This window comes from Pezoporus occidentalis, unplaced genomic scaffold, assembly GCF_034315485.1.
Source record: "Pezoporus occidentalis ecotype Australia unplaced genomic scaffold, CSIRO_AGI_Poc_V1 ctg302, whole genome shotgun sequence".
Taxonomy (NCBI): domain Eukaryota; kingdom Metazoa; phylum Chordata; class Aves; order Psittaciformes; family Psittacidae; genus Pezoporus; species Pezoporus occidentalis.
In genome coordinates, this window is record NW_026914964.1 from 205,409 (window position 1) to 225,779 (window position 20,371).

Consider the following 20,371-nt stretch of genomic DNA (forward strand, 5'->3'; position numbering starts at 1 on the left):
GAAATGCTTGGAGACCATAATGTCCTGGAGAAGCATCTAGCAAATATGAGAGTGGCCTATTGGTTGAAGCCAGGTTTCAGGTTTCAAAACACATACAGACTAAACTGTGTATTAGAATATCCCACCTGCAGATGGTGGATACTTCTCAGACACAAAAGCATTTAGAAATAAACAATTATTAAATAGGTGTTTGCCTCTTACTAGAATGTAGTTGCAGCTTGAAAAGGGAGACTGAAAAACAAGAATCTCTTTTTCTTGCCTGCTCTCAGTGAAGTTATGTATACTTAGTAAGAGTCTGATAGTTGTGGTTCTAAACTGTCAGAGCTCAAGAGCAAGAAAACTTGCCTGCTTTGAAGTCTCAGTATATGCTATGGCTGTAGGGGAAGAGGCTCTATGCAATTTTTTTCTAGTAACAAAAGCATTTGTGGTAACAGATCAGTGATACTAATTTGGTATGCTTGATGTAACTGGTCACTGGTGAGTTTTTTAGTTGTGATTAACCTGAACATTCTAGACTTATCCAGGAAATACCTCTGTACTTTTTCATACCACTGTGTAATGTAATCTTTGTCATTGTCTTTTTTTTTTTTTTTTTTTTTTTTTTGTATTTTCTGTAAACACATTCAGGTGACATGGATATTGACATCCATAATTAAAGATGAGTAAGAGTCAGAAAGGAGGAAAATGGCCTAAACTTCCTGTCACTGAAGTAATGAGAAAATTCTTTGGCTGAAAGCAGGGTCTGAGGAAAAAAAAGTGTTTTGTCTTCTTGGTGATTTCTCCTGAGCAAGCAGTACTCAGAGTGCGTTGTTGCAATATTGCTCAGTTGTTTTACCATAATCAGGACAGCTATCAAATCACATCCCTTGATAGTCGTGTCACTTTTTTTTTTTTTGTAAATACACTTGTTCTCAAATGATAAGCGAAGATTTTAAAAAGTAAAAGAAGAACATGTAAACACAAACAGAAAATACCTGTCATATTTGCCAGAATATTTTATTTATATTGTGTCTACAGATGAAATTAGATGCTGGAAAAGAGACACTGCATCAGATATTATTATTCATACTTCAGCTGCCAAGGAAGAATTTGTTGGTAGCCTTTAGTAATAATTGGACCAAAATACGTGGTTGTGCAGCTTTCAGCTTTTTGTATGATGTAGAGTGCAGCTTCTCTCACAGGTCGTCCGTTTCTGGAACGGTGTCAGAATCTGAAGGCTGAATGAACACTGCAGGAATGTTCTCAGATGACCATCCTTTTGGAGTCCTATTGAAGGATCTTCTGGTAGCAAGAGGGTTTGCGAGGATCATGAATCTGGGATCATTTAGCATCAATAGATTATAATCTGGTACCTTGAATTTCACCAGCTTTGATGCTCTCTCAAAACCACCAAAAGGAGTGGCAACTCTGTAGATATTGGAGAAATAAAAGGAAAATGTGCTTTTAAAAATACCTGTTTCCTTTTCCTCCCAGAAGCTGAAAAGAGCAGAAGCTATTTTAATGATGCAGATTTGGTACAATTTCTTGTTTACATTTTCAAACTTTGGGGAGTTGATTGTTTTTCTGCCAAATTCTCTTTAAGATCTGTTTTATTTTCCCTTAGGTAAAGCCTTCAGCCTTCTTCGAAATTCAAATGTACAGAAAAGCTGAGGGAAGATGTTGCAAGACAACCTTATCATTGGTGAGTCACAGTTACTAAACTTACTTGTTGGTGATAAGTTTGTAAATCTGAAAACGGTGCAAGATATTCTCTCTAGCAGTAATTAGTTTAGGAAGTTCTCTCTCCATTTTCTTCTATCACCAGTTGCTTATTTCTCCCACTACACTATATTTCAGCAACATATTGTTGTACCAGTTAGAATGTATGTGGGTTGTGCCATAAACTTGGGCCGCTTATGTGATCTGCGTTAAAACAAAGACCCTTCAAAACAAAGAAGCGTTTTAAAATCCAAATTATTTCAGCAATCTGGTTTATATCATTATGCTCAAACAATTGCAGCAATACAAGTGAGGAGGCAGTAAAGTGTAATGTGAAGGAGAAAGGAACAGCCAAAGACGACAGTCTCTGGAAAGGAGGGGAATGGGTGAGGACTTCTTACATAAGCTTTGTTTCTGAAGAAAGTGTTTATGTAACTAAACCTTGAAGCACTGGCTGAAATTGCCCCCTAGTCTTCAGTCAGTATTTTTCATGTTATTTAAATGTAAATGTTCCCTCAGGCAATACTGCCTGACAAACTAAAAGATAAGAAATACCAAGCAGGAACTGACTGTTCCATGCATTTGCAAATATTTTAAAACAACAGTATTTTCAAATACCTCCCATGATTCTTGTGTATTTGTAGATTTCTAGGCTGGGAAAAGACAAAACAAAACTAAATTAAAACCAAACTGAGTCTTTCTGTTACTTTTCCCAGACTCCTTTGTAAAAGCAAACAAAATATAACATGTTCTGCATTTTGATCAGCTGCATAACCTTGCTGGAATATACTCTATCCAGTTAAGAGTGAGATTTTTAAGCTACAGATTGAGCACCTGATTTCTGTGTAGATACTTAGTGGCATGGAAAATGGAATTTTTGTTGACACGGAATTTCACCAGCCTTGGTAGGTTTTGTGTTTTCAGTATAAAACAACAGATCTGCTGGTATGTATCTCCAGTGGCTCCAGGTGGTACAGTAGAAGCCTAAAGAAATGAATGCTGACAGAAGCCAAAAGAGGTAATTTGAAATCTGACTAGGATTTTCAGGAAGATAACTACAGATAAAGCAAAACCTAGGGAGAATTAAGTATGTACACACACACACACACACACAAATGCCTGATATTAATTCAGAAAAATGAATCCATGACCTAAAAGAAAGGGTACTGCTCTGTCATTACACAAATAATTCACTAGATCTTGGTATAAATGGCATTTGTTGGAGGGGATGGTGGTAAGTGCAAAGGGTTGATACTATAAGATGTAAAAAAATCGTGCAAGTTCTGGATAAGCATGCTTACTGAGTGAAGAACACTGCTTTGGATTAAGCTCTCAAAATGTTTCTCAGATGAAGATAACACAAGATTTTGCAGGAGCAGCAGCCAGTCCAGGCATTAAATTCTCTTGAGGTCAAAGGAAATTATTTATACAAAATGCTTGTGGTATCAAGCTATTCTTATGCAACTGTCATCTAGGTCACAGTGTCAAATTGGATATAGTATGATACTGATTAAAAATGATGGCGTGGTAATTGGCACAGAGTGAATGTAGTGATCTACATCTTGCAGGATAATGAAGGTTGTTTTAATTGCTGCTCCAATTACAATACACATTCTCACATCAGTGTAATATTTAATTCTCATCAATATGTAAATTAAAGGGATATGTATAAAATGCATACCAATTCCATAGTGTAAAGCTTCATCTTTGCAGTATTACTGGGTTTTAAATACAGCATATTTGTGCAGGTAACAGAAACAGGAGGCAGTTTATGGAAATTCAAATGTCTTTTGTGGGATAAAACCCCATGTAGTTGTGTACAGAGTCTGGCTCCAGAGAAATATGCATTCCAGCATGCTGGGCAGAAACACATGATGATTGACATAAAGGAGAGCACAGTAATTGGCTAATAGATGTTAATTTTCCTTTACAGCAGCAGTATATTTTTGTGAGCAATAACTTGTCTGACAACATGGTGTTGTAATGACCTGTGTTGTGTACGCATCAACTTGTATCGCTTGAGCTGTGATTCATTGTGTAGAAGCCTAAAACACATCTGTAAGAAATTCCAGTACTCATTGCTCATAATAAGGGTGGAAATGCTGATTCAGAGCCGTAGGTAGTGGCACCAGGAAGTGTAAGAGATTGTTTAATATCCACTTTGCATATTCCTAAAAAGTAGATGCATGATTTAACAGTAGCAGGCGCAACCACCTTTATTTTTAGCTGTTGTTTTAGCAGGGCAGGTGGTTCTTCCCCTCTCCCCTGGCCCCGCAGTCTTTGTTATTGAACATTATATTGAACATTGTCTCAGTACAGGAAACTAATTGTAGCTGAAAGTCTGGAAATATGTTTTAACTGTATTGGATTAGCACCTTCATTTACCCAATTACAAGAAATGTGAGTTTCATTCACTGTCATTTGTAGAACATTCTGCTTATTGTTAATTCTGTGCAAAAAAGAGACATAGGAGCAAAGCATCTGACCCTGCAAACTCTCAGAGCTTCATGGTAGCTCAGTGCAAGAGTTAATCCCAGTTTTCAGAGGTATTCAGGCACTAAAGAACTGGCTAAGCACCCAGTTTGTACTAATCTCACATCATTTCAAGTTAGCACCCAAAACTTCTCTGAGGCTCTACATCTCATCTTTTTTACTGAAGAGTTCAGAATCCATTAATCAAATAAAAACAGCACCTGATCTGAATGGGCTGGTTTCCTGCAGTGTTTTTGAAACAGTAGTCTTTGGGAATTGAGAAAGCTGAGCAAGAATTTATCTGGTAGGAGAGGCAGAACTAGTCAGACTTGCTTGTCTTATGTGACTAAGATGTAGTCCTTTGTATGTTACTCCTAATACTACCTTTGACATTTTATCTGGCTTCAAGAAAGCAGATGGAAGTACCAGTTTAATTAATGTTACAAACTCCTCAACAAACGTAGATTCATGCTATCTTTTCCACAGGTATTACTAGGTGCTTCCATGCTAATAAAAGAGGCTAGAAAATATTTCACTAGTAAATACTTCTTCAATCCTAATAGGAATTAATCTCCAGAGGAATCAGATGGCATAGCTGTGTTCTGCAGCATTGCTCTGCTAGCATGGAATCATTTTCATCCAGGGGGAGGAAGGGTAGCCTGATCTGAACAGTCTGTTCAGACATCCTCAGAACTCAATTTCTCTGATCATGCGCTCTCTCTAGTGCTGTGTGCTGTTAAACTGGCTGTCTCACAGAAAGCCCTCCCTCAGAAGGCAAATGTGCTTGACTTTTGCTGCCACCACTTCTTCCTTCATTGACCTGTAAGCATTGCAAGTTTCTTGCAGCATAAAAAGCATACTAGTGCTCCGCTAATACCTCTATGAATTCTGTAATTCTGATTCTGACACTATTATTAAAAATTGCACTGCTACAGAGTCCTGAGTCGCCTTTTCATTTCTGGCAGTGGAGAAAAAAAATTAATCTGAACAGTGTTTAGTGCTGAATATAGTTTTAAGCCATGCTTCTGTGCATCTGTTCCAACACATCAGGCATCCCTAGCTGCTGAAGTTGCTTTTACAGTTTGATGTGTAACAAGGAAAGCTGAAAGGAACCTGAATATGGCTTGGAAAGTCTGCGTGCCCTTTTCACAGATACCATTAAATGAGCCGGGAATAATCCCAGGCCCATTTCCTTTGGGAGTCCTATGCATCACACTTACTGTTAACCACATCCCCTCCTGACTAATGATGACTGTACCAGTGTTTTGCACAAGAATGCATTGAATGCATTTCTTGAATGATGAAGCATTATATAAAGCCTTGACTGATGCCCTCACTGATAACAAAATGATCCCTTTATATCACTCTTTAATTGTTTAATACAGTATCATTTGCTTTCTCTCCAAGACTGCAATTAAAGAAGTGAAGGATGCTGTGACCCAAGTGCACAGAATTGCATAGTAGGATCTAGGCATAGATATCTCACCTTATGAACAAAGCCCTTAGGCTGCTAAATGCCTAATGTGTTCCTTATACAAGTGCTCAGATTTGCCTTTATCTTAGCTATACAGGCAGCTGCACCTATTTTACACCAAAGCTCACTGTAATTCTCTAATTAATAATCTTCCATGTAAGAGCCAGAAATCATCTTATTATATATCTCCTAAGGGTTTGGCATTCCTGTAGAAACAAGTCCAGGCTAGCCACATTCTCAGTTTCTTTTTGGATCTACTCCTTCTTGCTAGAAAACATAAATCTGAGTATACTGTATGTGACAGCTTTTCTAGGTCCATGAGGCATCCTTTTATTTTCTTCTGGATATGTTTTTTTTTGATGAGGAGAGTTGTGGATTTTATTTGCATGCCTTGTGTTTTGCAGTCCAGATCGGGATTTATATGCCAGTTTTTAGGTCTTTATGGCACTTCCAAGGGAGGATATTGACTTTCCATTGTATGGATGCACGTATGTTCAAGAAGTTTGGACTGTGGTGAGCCACAGTTTATCTGTGTTCTACATAGATAAAATCCCCATAGACATCTGAACAGTTAAGTGTGGTAAAGAGGACAACTAACACACTTTGGGACCACAGAAGTCGTTGGATACCATCTCAAGACACATACCCCTATTAATGGGGCCTCTGTGCCCTGCCTAATCCTGTCTTTCACAGGAATGACTTCCATGCTCAACTCAGAATCTCTCTTGTGAGAGGGAGAACTGATTCTGACCTTGTTATTTCTATATGTATTTTTTGGTGGTGTTTTCTTCTTGGGGTGTGGGGGGTGTGGGGTGTGGGGTGTGGTTTGAGGTAGTTTTTTGTGTGTGTGGGGGGGGGGTTTGTTTGTTTTTTTGTTGTTTTGGTTTGGGGTTTTTTGTGTTTTTTTTTTTGTGTGTGTGTGTTTTGTTTTTTTGTTTGGTTTTGATGGTGTTTTTTAATTTTGGTCAGTTACAATAACCATAGTGCATAAAATTTGTGGTTATTGTTCCAATGTTAGCAGCCGTGGCACAGCTCTCTGACTTGCATTTGCTGTTTTGTCTGCTGAGAATGTGCCACACAGACTTAATTGTGTTGCTGTTAGAAAACCAGAATTAGTGCAATATCTGCAGTGCAATTTTGATGTTGAACTGTGTACTTTTTCAGTCCTTGCACTCAGAGTTGAGGTCCACCTCGATGGCAGAAACACAAGTGGTGTTTATGGTATTTTTCTTGACGTTTATATTGCCATGAGCCATTTTCTTTTCAATAGATTGCTATCTGGCATTTTGAGTAAGGGTTTTGTTTTGGCTCAGCTGTTAGGACCTCAGCAGGGGCTATTTAGAGAAAAACTGGCCATAACTTCAGTAAATACAGTGTGAAGGGTAGGAATGAAAGCAAAAGACATAAGTAAGGGTATGAATGAAAGCAAAAGACATAAGTAAGAATGTGTTTTAAAGCTTTCAAAATAGTTCAAGCCCCATTATTTTCTGTGAATGTAGTTCTACTGAAAGCCTTAGTGTACTAGTAACTATGTAAACAACCCTTCTATGTTAAATGTTTTTTTTAAGTCTCGTTGTAACATTTTATCTGTTAATTTGTTACCGAGGGCTGTCAAAGGTAGAAAAAATGTTAAATGCAATCAAATATGCAGGCTGCTATTTGGTGTGAGGGATGAATTGAAGGATGAAGTTCATGATACTCTCATTGGCTAAAAACCAAACCATGTGAGCTGCATTATTGAAAAAAAAAAAAAAGGTGGTTTGCATTATACAGCTTGCAAAGTTTTGACTGAGAGTTACTCTGCTAGATCTTACAATCCCATAGCTAATGAAGTCAACAATGGAAATACTCAGAGAAGTTTCAAGCACTGCTATAGCCCATGTTTCTCATTTATTGAGTACACTGAATTCTGGTACTTATTCTTTCAGAGTTTTCAACTCATCTTACATTCCTAAGTTCTAGAATTTTATTTGGGGTCCATACTTTAGAGAGACTAGTTTCCTTCTTAATGCTGTTGTTTGCCACTTGTAATCTGTGTGTTCATGTTCATGCATGTAATTGCAAAGAAAGGTGGTAGGTGTTTTTACAGCTGGTGGAAATGTTTAATTTCATAGTAGTTTTTCTCTGAAGTGTAAAATTCAGTGTCCATTCGCAATTACCTGTTAAAGCTCCTGTAGTCAGGCAGTTCTGGCTTTGCTTCAGGTTTAAAAAGTTTAGGATATAAAGCTTCCAGCAGCTCTGGATCATCCCTAATAGCTTCTATCCAGGGAGACTGATAATACTTTGGCACAGAAGTAGTGTTGAACTTTTCAGGAGGAATTTCTTTCAGTGGTCCAGAATATCCTGCAGGGTGGTCAAGGCAAAGCCATTATAAATAATAATTTGTGTTTTCTCCTTCCTTACCACCATCCTGTGTAACTAGGAAGTAAAATACCATTATTTCACAGCTGGGTAAAATGAACAATTGGATCAAATCATTGAAATAACAAAAATATTTTTAAAACAACATTTTGGTTCAAACTAAAATAATTCTATATTCTTTGGGTTAAATTCTTCACAATTACTAAAAGGAGTTAGGCTTACAGACATTATAGAGGAGTTTTTGTCTTTGTCTCTGCCTTAGATGCTTTAAAATCTCCTACCTACTTTTTTCTGGTCCTCATTATCTGGAAAAGTGACAAATGAGTTTTCTCTGCATAACCATCCGAGGATCAGGCTCTGATCAGAATTCTACTAAGTAAATAAATTCCATATTCACTATGATTTCTTCTAAAGCCAAGCATATTATGGCAGGAATTAATATAGGGGGAGGGGAGAAGCTAGATTTTAATGTACTGTTTGAAGAATTTTAAACCAGTGAGACATTATCCAATTATATGTAATACTATTTATGTGGAAAACAAGGGAAATCTGGTCTAACCTTTAACCTCCCACTACATCTAGCTCTTTAAATTAATGCTCTTTCCTTCTATGAGCTTAAAAAAAACACTGTGGCTTCATATCTATTCCTTTTGCCAGACTTTTTTTTCCTAAAGAAAGGCTTGAAGATTTCTATCATGTCTTGGCAATAGAAACTACCTCTGTTCACGGTGTATGTGACCAATGGATGAACAGAGTCCTAGCAGTCACTAACAGAATAACATTGACCTAGTTTGCATAGACTGGAAAACATTGAATGAATGAAAAACATTCACTGAGGAATTCTGAACAAAGAATGAATTTGTAAAAACCACACTCTGCTCATGAATAATTCATGAACAGGAAGAAGGTCTATATCACTGAAGAAGTTAAATAAAACAAATTAGCCTTCTCTAGTCTTTAAAAAATGCAAAATAAGACCTTCTTGTAGCTTGCTTCTTTAAATAAAGACAGCAGTACCCTCACAGTTAAGGACTTAAAAAAAGAATAGTTTATACAGCCAGAGGCAAAATCCTTAAGTTACTTCTCTACAAAGGTTTCTAGCAATATTTACAGTGAATTCAGTTTCACATTTTTTGATAATTAAACTACAATGAATAACTTTCAGGCAGTTGAGCAGTGTATTGCATGTCAGAAACAAAGGTTTGGCAAAGAAAAACCTATGTATTAATCTGGTTAACAGATCTGAGGATCTGTTTTTCAGTGTTTATAAGACTACTAAATATAGCAGCAGTCTTTCATGATATTAATGTATTTTTTCAGTTTAGGCAGAATTAGTACGAAAGACATATCAAATCTTTAAAAAGGAGCAGAAGCAACTGAAGAGCACCACTTGACATTTCTATGGAAGATTCTGATTAGTTACCTTATTTCTAATTTATTGATTTCTAATATTAAGTCCATTAAAAAGTTCTTTATGAAGATACTGTTTTTCAAAGAGTGCTATGAAATGAAACCTAAATATATTTCATGTTTGTAAACTCATACATTACCTGGGGCAATGTTGTCAGGATGTGGTGGGCTCCGGGGATCAGGAGTATTAGGAGGTGTCATTGGGGCATGCTGGGGAATCGCTTCCACACTGAGTCCATCCATTCTAACACTCTGTATGGCCTCTCCGCGCTGCATTCAAATATAAGAAATGTCAATTGACAGCATGGGCAAAAAAGCCTCTATTGAGGGTTGAAGGGACACTCCAATTTACAGGCCAGAGCTGAGACCTAGGGTATACTACCTGAAGGCATACTGTCCTGCTATTTGGTACCCTCTTTGGTCCCAAAATATCCAGGGTTTTCTGGCTGTTAGCTAGAAGATGAAACAGTTTTACAACTCTCTTACATTGGCCATGTATGCAAAAAATGAATAATTTTTCCAGTGTTAAGTATGATGTTCTTATATATTCAGATATAAGAATGATATAATTTTTAATGCCTGTGAATTTTTTATTGAAAGGATTGGAGGTGTCGTGAGCAAGGTCAGCAAGACTCCCAAAGCCTTATAACAATCCAGCTGAGTTTCTTGACCTATTCCTAAGTTTAGAATACTTAAATCTTGATGCACAATCTACAAAGAGAGTACATCCCATCTGATGGTTACACCAAACACCATAAAGCTACCTGTGCCTATGGGCTGTGTGGTTTGCAGCAAAGAGTAGTTCTGGTCACTTGAGCAGGCATAATATGTGTCCGTAGATCACTAGAATCTGTCATGTGCCAGGCAGAGCACCCTTGCTATACCCAAAGATTCAAGAAGTCTGGCAAGGCAATATTCAACCAGATTGAAATGCCAAATGCTTGCCTTCTCCCAGGGTGCCAGACAAGATGGGTGATGAAGGATCCCTCTCCTCTTGTGATACCTCACTTGGAGTACTGAGTACAGTTCTGGTGTCCTCAACATAAAAAGGACATGGAGGTGTTGGAACAAGTCCACAGGAGGGCCACAAGGATGATCAGGGGGCTGCAGCACCTCCCATACAAAGACAGGCTGAGAAAGTTGGGGCTGTTCAGCCTGGAGAAGAGAAGGCTGCATAGAGACCTCAGAGCAGCCTTCCAGTATCTGAAGGGGGGCCTACAAGGATACTGGGGAGGGACTCTTCATTAGGAACTGTAGTGGGTAGGACAAGGGGTAATGGGTTAAAACTTAGGGGAAGTTTGGATTGGATATAAGGAAGAAGTTCTTTACTGTGAGGGTGGTGAGGTCCTGGAATGGGTTGCCCAAGGACGTTGTGAATGCTCCATCCCTGGCAGTGTTGAAGGCCAGGTTGGACAGAGCCTTGGGTGACATGGTCTAGTGTGAGGTGTCCCTGCCCATGGCAAGGGGTTGGAACTGGATGATGTTAAGGTCCTTTCCAGCCCTAACTGTTCTATGATTCTGTAAGTTTGTGTTGTTTGAATTTCAAAGCACTGATTCTTCAGAGCTTCTCTTATGTATCAGTTGAAATTTCACTGCATTTGTTGAATAACTTTTGTTTGGAGTTTTCCTTTGTTATAGAAATAACTTCAGTGTAGGTCACTTTCTGGAGATTCAAGGTATGCTGTTACTTTCCACCCTGATAGGATATCAGTTCATCAGTTCTAAAGAAACATTCAAAGGCTTAATCACTGTCGCATAAATATAGAATTAAAGTCTCGTAAGAAGTCCGTGTCTCATTTTAGCTATGACACATAAGCTAAAAGCAATTTAAATATAGACTGTTTAAGAGTTTGTTAAAGTAGGAAGCAAACAAATAATACTCGTTTAAACTTGAGACAAACAAGATCAAGGCAGAATGTTTTCTAGCCATCCTGAAGTATGTTGGAAAGATTATTTTTGGCAGGCAGAATCATGAAGATGATGAAGACACCACCAGTGGTAGCAAAATAGATATTGAAGGAAAGGGAACAGGAACCAAAGAGGCATCATTTTTTTCATATGTCACACTGACATACTGATTGCACAGCATGCTTACTCTACATGTTTTGTGGTAAAAAGTAGACTAGAGGGCAACTGATCTGTCAGACCTTGTAAAAAAAGCATGGAACTGGATCAAGAATACTGGTGAGATAGAGGATATGCTCATGATTTATGTGTGTACCTTCTAATACTCTATAGAGGGAGAAACTGGGAGGATGGTATTCATAGATGTGTTTCTGAATAACAGTGTTCTAATAATAGTTTTGGATGTCCAGTAGAGTTGTTCAGATTTTTATATGGGATTTCTTTTGTGCAGATTTATTTTTCAAAAGTGGATTTATGAAAACTCAGACTTGATGCCTGTGTAATTTTACTTCTGTTGAGTGACCAAAGAAGTTTGAAATATCTGCACCACAAAAATAACCCATGTGAAAATTTTTCTTCTGTGATGTGGGATATTAAGACATTCTTTTCTTCCAGAGGAAAGTTACCTTTTTTTTAATGGAAAATGTAAATGCCACACAATTACAAATATATCTAATATTACAGTCAACAAAGCATAGAGAATTCCTTCTTCAAGAAGGAAACAAAAATATTTCTGAAATATTAGTTATGATATTGAAATATTGAACTCAGCTATAGTAATCACCTGAGTAAGTTTCCTTAAAATCAACAAGCTGTATTGATTTTATTGTTTCTGATTTATTTACAAGCATATGTGTGTTTTCTTTAGTAAAATGAAAGATGAGTAAGCATGTTGGTGCTTTGTGATTCTGGTTAATATATTATATTCCTATTTGTTCCAAAACAAGCTTTGGATTGTATCATAATACGTTACATATAGTTACTATTTTTTTTTATCCCACGTGAAGATTAAAGAATAATTGAGTCAAAGTATTTGTATGGATTCTGTAGGGGTTGGAGACTAACACAGTCATAGCACTAGCTATGCAATGAATAGTTGTAAAAGCTTCAGGTAAAGAGAATTGCTGTTCTACAAGAAATACTTCCTATAGTAAAAAATAATTACTTTCTGTAACATATATGTCTTTTAATCTTCAAAACATCTTAAAAGTGCTGAGACAAATTCTGCTTCTTTAATTGCCTGCCTTTGGATCTGAAAGCAGGAGTGATGCATACACGTAACCGAAAAGCAGAATTTAATACAATACTGGAATCAGAGGAGCTGCTTGCGTGCTATATTAGACTGGGCATAGAATATTCATGTTCAAATAATTAAAACTTGCAGCACATTGGAGAGTTAGGCAAAATTTATGAATAATGTTGTCCCTATTTTCAGAGGTTAAGCAAAAGGTCTGAGTATTTTGCAAAGACTGCAGATGAGACAAATGCCCGGTATATTTAGTTCCTGCCATGAGGATTCCAAGAGTGTCGTTAATTATTTAACCAATTCCTGAAGGACTAGTTTGAAGAATAATTGTAATTTCAGTGGCAAGCTCTATCCTTTTTCTCCCAGTTGAGTCAGACAGGCCAGAACTGTGTTAGTGCCATCTGTGAGAGTCATTTTGCTGACTGGGAACCATGTTGAGGTCACCAACGTATTTTAACAAAAATACTGGTTGCATGAAGCAAACTCTTATTTCTTCCAACCTTCTGAATATTATTAAATAGTTAATTTTCACATTAAGTAGTTAATTTTCAGTAGTCAACTAGGTAGTTATTATAAGCTAGCCTCACTGTGTTTCATTAATAAGTTATTACAAAATACTCACATTTCTTGGCTTGTTTGCTACGTAATGGTAGTTTTCATATGTGTATTTGTCAGATCTCCGCTGACGTCTCTTGAAGAGTCTTGCACCTCTGTTGCTGAGTGTCGATAGTTCCTCTACCATGATATCTCTGGGGGTGCTGACTTTTTTACCAAGGTTTAAGCTGGGTGATTCTGCAATACAAGGGATAAATACATGCCTCTGTTTTTCTTAAATGTCTGATATGGCATACCCTGCACCTGAAATCCAACAACATGTTAACACATACTTCTGTAACACATAGAATAGCTTCATATGGTGTTAGTGAAATTAATCATTCTTCCAAAATTTTGGAACAGAGTTCTGAACACCACAAACCTGTTTTTTTGAAGATACTAAACACCTCAAGATCCAAATTTACTGCAGTTAAATAGCATTCAGCTCTTACCAAAGTTAGGTCTATAATGTCCTACACACAGTCTTAATAGCAGACTAGTAAAAAGTGGCTTCTGCTGAAACCAGGAATGAAATTCCATCTGACCCCAGGGTTCTCAGATCAGACCTTTGCTTTCTGTGGCCTGTATTGGATAGATGAGCAGGTAGCCCCTTTTAAACATACCTTAAATAAAATAGACATTTTATTTTCATTTATTCTTTAATATTCTGCTTGCTTTTGAAAGCCAGGGCTTGTTTTGTACTTTAAGAAACTTTTGCACTAGGAAGTCTCTGTTACATAATACTTTTAAACTATTTCTAAAGAAGATTTCAAAATAAAGCTCAGGGGGTTGAAAATGGGAGTCTTAACAAAGAATTAAAACGTGCTTCTAGGAACTATTAGATTTAATACATTTGCTTTTTAATTCTCTCCAAGAAGAAACTGAATTACTAGATGCAGTATTACGTTATTCGCCGCATTTTGATTCCTTCTTTGTGGTGACTTCCTTGGAGATTTGAAAATGAATAATCAGGGGAAGGGGAGATCAACTGGGACTCTAAATGGCCAACTGAATATTAGAAACTCTACTGGTCATCTTCATGGTGATGTCCTGGACACTGGGATGCTCTTGGCAATAGTTGTTGCATAGTGACTGAACTCTCCCTAGATGCCCTCAACCTATACATAAAGCTTAACCCTTAGAATACAGTAGTTTCAACACCAAACAATTTTCTGCCAATTTATTTCTGCTTAGAAGTTGTAGAATTTAACAAATACAACAATAATTGGATTGCATAATAAAAACAGAATTTCTAAGGAAATAATTGTTTTCTCTTTAGTATTTATCATTTTATTAATTGAAATAATATTCAGTTATTTCCCTAGGTTGTTCATAAACTTCAGGAAGAAAAACAGGAAGACGCAGTGTGTTTTGAGGATTGTATAGTGATTATTATGGTCTCATATGTTTTTCTGATCCACTCAAAATCACATTTTGTTATTTCTTTAATAATAAGACATTCTATTCTTCATGTATTCTTACAGTCTGCGGGATTTAAAATGCTGAACTTTGGACATATATTTTAATGCATTAAAATGAAATGAAAGAAAATTATATGCAAGGCACCATATTGTGCTTCCAGAGTAAGCACACAGGAAATGCAATTTAAAATTAACATTACAAATTAATTAACAGCAGAAGGTATGTAATGATGAAGGTAATATTGCATGTGCAGAGTTTCATTTTGAGTAAATGGCATGTTCAACATGCATGTATCTCCTAGTAACTTTATGTTGGAAAAACAGTGTGATTTGCTGACATTTAGGAAAACTCAATTGAGACAGTTATATTAAATATTTAGCCAAAGCTGTATAGGTGAGAGTTTTCCATGTAATACGTCAAACAAATTTGTGGGCCCTGAAGTGCATCAGTGTTGATCCACTTCTGTTCCTGCTGATTTCAACTGGATGTTTGCAGTAGATTTAAATGGAGCAGGAGTACGCTAACTGTATTGTGAGCTGGAGCATGCACTTCTGCTTTAAAAATAGTATTCGCAATGAGTCTTAACAACCTCCTGTTATTTAAGAGGTAGCTACAAAACAGAGAGTTCTTAACATGGAAAAAAATAACTCAGCTTGCCCAGTGTAGCTGTATCAGTGACAGATAGTAGATGGGTTTTGGCTCTGTGATTAAGTGTACTGGTTATTGGCCAGTGGCTTCACATTTCAACCTGCAAGTCACATCTTGATTTTATCAGTTCTAAAGGTTACTGCAGAGGTATGGACTGTTGGATGGTTTTAGTAAGGAGTAAGAACTTTTCCCCTCAGATTGGCAACATTTTCATGGGGAGAAAGCTATTTTCCGTTATACACAGAGTGGGTAGTACGTACATCCTCAGAGGCTAGGGTGCCAAGGTGATTGCAGGTCTGTGTACAAACCGCTCACTATTCTTCTGTGACATGCTGGATGTTACCTATTTTGGGCCTTGCTGTTCCCTTACATACAAACTGTTCTCGTTAACATTAGCTAAAGGCTCCAAGGTACTTTGTAACCCATAGTTGTGTACTATTGTGTATCCAGGCATCATCCCAAAAACATAAGTGTGAAGTTCCTTTGAGTCCCTTGCCAACTAAAATCTAATCATCTGTCGAGTTTTATGATGTGTCTAGGGATCGTTTCAGTGTCAGTGCGGAAAAAGTGATGAAGAATGAGAAAAGGAGGACATTTAGAGGGTGATAGAAAGAGAACATCAGTGTTATAAATGGACATTGTAAATTAATACTGGAAATGTAATTCAAAATTTAATCCTAATCTTAACCTTTTAGCTTCATTTCTTAATTTGTTCCTGCCAAGTCCTTCCTGTCCTGTGCTTAAAATCATAACAGACTGTATTTAAGTATGATTTTTATAGTTCCTCCTGCATTCACTGACTAATCCCCCTTTAATCTTCCAGTTTACGGTCTTCTAAATACCTTAATCTGGATTATACATTTCAATAATGAATATCAGATAGTATGTTTGTTGTATTATCAGAAATAAGATTTTTTAACTGTATCATGAAAGATAATCATGTAGTTACTGAAGAATGCATTTCAGAAATAGCAGAGAACTGGACTTGAGATTTACGTGTTGAAGGCTAACCTGATGAACTCCAACATGTGTAAATATATGTATTTACATATGTTTAAGGAAGCCCTTAAATATGGCCCTTAACACTTGTATTTACATGTTTACCAAGTAGCCTTAGAAATGTTATGATCAGTCCATGTCTGCCAGTGAAAAAACAAGGGCTCCGGAAGGTCACTATACCCACATGCTGATTTACGACTACAGTTTCTCTTCTGAGGCCATAAGACGGTTTACCCTTAGTGTCTCTTTCTGCAACATTTTATGATGTATCAAAATTCTCTAAAACACAAAGTCATGTCCCACAAGCCAACAGGAGATGTGGACTTTCAGTCATTAGCAGTCTTGCCCAGAGATTAGTAATCTGTGAGACACTGATAAAAACTTGACTCATTTTGTATTTTATCAGCAACTGTTTCTGCTATGAATATCTTTTAACAAGGAATTTGAGGTTCACTCTTTACCTGAAAGGTTTATAATGAAAGGGGGCTGAAATAAAAATGCAGCGGGTATGTATGCTTTCTGTATGTCATTCCAAGTTACTAGGGCTTGCATTACAGCATCTTCTCTTACTCTTTACCTCTGTTAGCAGTAGAGAGAGTTTCATAGGTCTGTGAGACTGGCTGAAACAGTATATTTAATTTTTATGCAGTTGCAAGACTGTCATTATTAGTGATGCAGACCCCAGAAAGACAGGACTTCACCTTCCAGATCTCATGTTAAGCTTGTTGAATTAACAATTAGGGGAAAAGTAAAATGTTAAAAATTGGCAGGGCTGAATTTAGCTGTTTAAAAACCAGGTTTCTCTTGATTTTTCCAAGAATTGTTCAGATTAGGTCCCAAAGAATTAGCATATGCTTTGTGTGATACAGCTTTGGTTACCCCTCTGGTTCTTAACTGGTTTCACTGAGCTTATATAGTTATAAATTTCAGGTTCTTACTGCACTCATTTAATGGCATTTAATATTTTTTAAAAATTTTAACATTCCAGTCATCCAGAAAGTAGGATGTACACTTGTCCATATGTACGTACATGCACATACACATTTGCGGCCTTCTGTGGCTGCATATCATAACATCTCTTGCAGGGTAAGCTGTCATATTTATGTGTATGAATCTAAACTTGACAGCAAATCTGATAATATATAAGTGATAAAAAAGAGTAGATTATGTGAGGCAAATACCAAGAATCAGCACACATTATCCAATAATGCCAATGATTTTGAGGACTGTACAGTTGATTTATTAGTATTGCTGTGAATAGTAGCAGCATTTACCATGTGAAATGCCTGGTTCCAAACAAACATATGAAAGACTTTCTCCCCAGTCCCCTGAGTGCTTACAGAACTATTTCAGGCACATAGAATACTTGGGTGTACAATACCCCCCAAAACCCCAATGAAGTTGTAATAAAATCTGTAGGGGCAGACTGGCTTTCAGACTTAAGTGTGTGTTCAGTGGAGAATGGAAAGAGGAAAGAGGCATTTGATTAGGAAGAGAAATTACAGGAAAAAAAGAAATGACAATATCAAAAGGACTAGAACCAGGTACTAAAACTTCCAGCTTTTTTTTCCTAAAAACCTTACGTCTCTTGTCCTACTCTTCATGCAGTCATTATAGTCAGTGATGACTACAGAAACCATCCCCAAATTCTTTGGAGCAAAAGCCCACAAGAAAGATTTTCAATACTGGAATTTCATGTTTAGTGTTTTGTCCTGGGCAAGTGATACAATTTTCGTAAATTCTTAAAGTTTATGGAGCTCCCTCTTTTTAAAGTGAGGCTTGTGGGATATTTTTCAATTCTAAAAAATTGACCTTTTATATAGATGGTAAAAAAGGCTTCATGGGCAGGATTGGAAGTGTCTCCGAAAGCAGCCAGCGCATACCTAATGAAATCATGCAGATTTGTATTCCCAACTAAGTTAATTGCTTCTTAAGGTGTCACACCAGAAGGGTATTTTTTTGAGAATCTGTTATAAGAAATCAAACTACCTTCTCATAATGGCTACATTTTCATCAGTGCAACAACAGAAAAGTAAGCTATTTTCACATAAGGTTAATTGGTGGCTGTGCGTTAGAATTGCCAAAGGCTAATAAAATCTGTTAGTTACAAAGGTAAAAGTTTGAGAGGAAGGAGCAGAGATGTAAATGTTTGTTTCAAAATTTTTTATCATTCATGTAAAACAGCAAACACCAGAAAAGAGGATACAGATCAGCATGTTTCTTAGATAATAGATAATTTAAAATGGAATGAAGTCATGTTGTTAACCCCAAGTAATATTCTGAAAGGCTATCCTAGCAGAATGTACATCAGCTGTTAGATTACTTCATTCCTCCACAACAGTTGTTCATCTGAAAATAGCTTTCAAATGAAAAGAGGCAACTACAAAAGGATTAGTTACCATAGGCAGCATGATACTCCCACAAGATTATTTATGGCAAAACACCCAGAGACAAAGCTGTAAGAGTTAAACTCTATGATTAAAAAAATATATTAGGGAGGGCTAGAAGACATTGCATATACAGTAAGCTGGGTTCAGCGCTATACCATTTCTGTGTATTTCATCCATAATGACTGATGCTTGTTGTTTCCTCTCTTTGACCATGGCAGAATGTGATAACATTGTGATTTTCTGATAGGATTTTTCCTTGCTGAAAAAAAAACAACACATTTTTACATTGTTGAGCCAGCTTGCACAATTTGGCCAGCTTTAATTTCTAATAAACTGTTTAGAATGGTTGAATAATGAAGTTAGTTATTTCTGATTTAGAAATACTGCACTTTTAATTGTGTGAAGTGCACTGGCAGTTCTTGCTTGCAGACAGATGCAAGGACATGATTCTGGTGGATAGAAAACTCGAAGGAATGGTCTTTGAGTTGTCTACATAAATTCTGTACCAAAAGCAGTGTCTAGGCCTTCTCACATCTACACACTATTAAAAGATGTAAATTCATAACTAGTATTTTAATTACATCTTGTTTGATGACTCCAGAAATGTTACATTTTGACATTTCTTAATCTAATAAAGAACTTGAGGAAATAATAGAGACACCCTGACATCTTTAAAGAAACTGCATTTCTGACTAAGTAAGAAAAATAAACATATTTTTAATCACGGAGTCAAGAGGTTACATAAATGTTTTCTATATGACAGCTTGTAGGACAAACAATGTCAAAATATTTCAGGAAATGATGCACTTACCCTAGTGTTTTGTTGTGTAGAAAAAAAGCGATCTCAAACCTTTAGTTGAAGCTTCCGGAGTTAGTTATGTTACGGGGATGACCTGCCTGGTCCAGGATGGTTTCTACCCTTATGCTTGGATCTTCATGGTACCTAGTACCAAGGCAAACTGGGGGCTGATACTCTTCAAAGGGCTTGGCATCCAGCTGACATCAACTAGTTATATATAGAATCAAACACTCTAGCCACTCATATCTTCCTGGCAAAAGAAGAGAACATAAAAGATTCAACTGTACCCACAACAAAGGGAGTTTATATCCTTTTCAGAGCTTATTGGAAGATTTAATGGAATGCTCCCCTCATACTTGCACAGATCATCTCCTCATCACCTCTGAGAGTAATAACCTCCGTGCTTTAACCAGGAAAGGAATATTTAAAAATATGATGTTAAATATATGGATGGGCATGACAGATGAGAATGGCATGGGCTAATCCTTTAGTGAAAGATGAAACCATGCTTCAATAGTAGCTGATGGCTAGAGTCACAGATGGCTGATACACAAAGTCTGTTCTGAAAAAGAAATGTGCATTTTTCAGTATTACATGTGGTAGGGGCTAATTGTTCAAAAAGCACTCAATCCTCAAAACCAGTTATTCAAAATCTCTTAATTTTGTTTGTGCATTAGGAGCAGAAATCTGCAGTAATTTGAAGCTTAATAATATTCAGCATTCTGGGATATTGTTGTATCATTTTATCAAACAAATGTGTGATATTTAGAGAACAGATATTTCATAACAGCAACCAACTTTGGACAGAAATAAAAAGTGGCAGAGGAAACATTCCCCTGTAGCCTCCTGTCAGAGGGCAGCTAGCTGAATTATGGGACAGTAAAAGCAAGATGAAGTTTTTGTGTTTTGGGTTTGGTTTTGTTCTAGGAAGTTTCTTTTTCTCATGGAAAATT

The 20,371-nt window shown here is 36.8% G+C and overlaps 1 protein-coding gene across 1 annotated transcript; it reads right to left on the reverse strand.

Annotated features, from left to right (window-relative positions):
- Positions 1–977: 977 nt before the first annotated feature.
- Positions 978–19,588, reverse strand: MYOZ2 (myozenin 2). The gene is made up of 6 exons (XM_062627579.1): positions 19,431–19,588; positions 18,775–18,878; positions 13,189–13,358; positions 9,556–9,685; positions 7,804–7,987; positions 978–1,407 (listed from the first exon to the last, which is right to left on the reverse strand). Exons 2-6 carry the CDS (start codon positions 18,848–18,850, stop codon positions 1,176–1,178), a joined length of 792 nt encoding a protein of 263 aa, XP_062483563.1. The 5' UTR covers positions 18,851–18,878; positions 19,431–19,588; the 3' UTR covers positions 978–1,175.
- Between the last annotated feature and the right edge of the window lie 783 nt (positions 19,589–20,371).

What these genes read in the sequence shown, in the direction of transcription:
- MYOZ2 (XM_062627579.1), bottom strand. Translation starts at nt 18,850, where the DNA reads ATGTTATCACATTCTGCCATGGTCAAAGAGAGGAAACAACAAGCATCA. An exon ending in TAGCAAACAAGCCAAGAAAT is followed by an intron (nt 9,686 to 13,188) that starts GTGAGTATTTTG and finishes ATTTGAATGCAG; the next exon opens with CGCGGAGAGGCCATACAGAG. An exon ending in TCCTGACAACATTGCCCCAG is followed by an intron (nt 7,988 to 9,555) that starts GTAATGTATGAG and finishes ACCACCCTGCAG; the next exon opens with GATATTCTGGACCACTGAAA.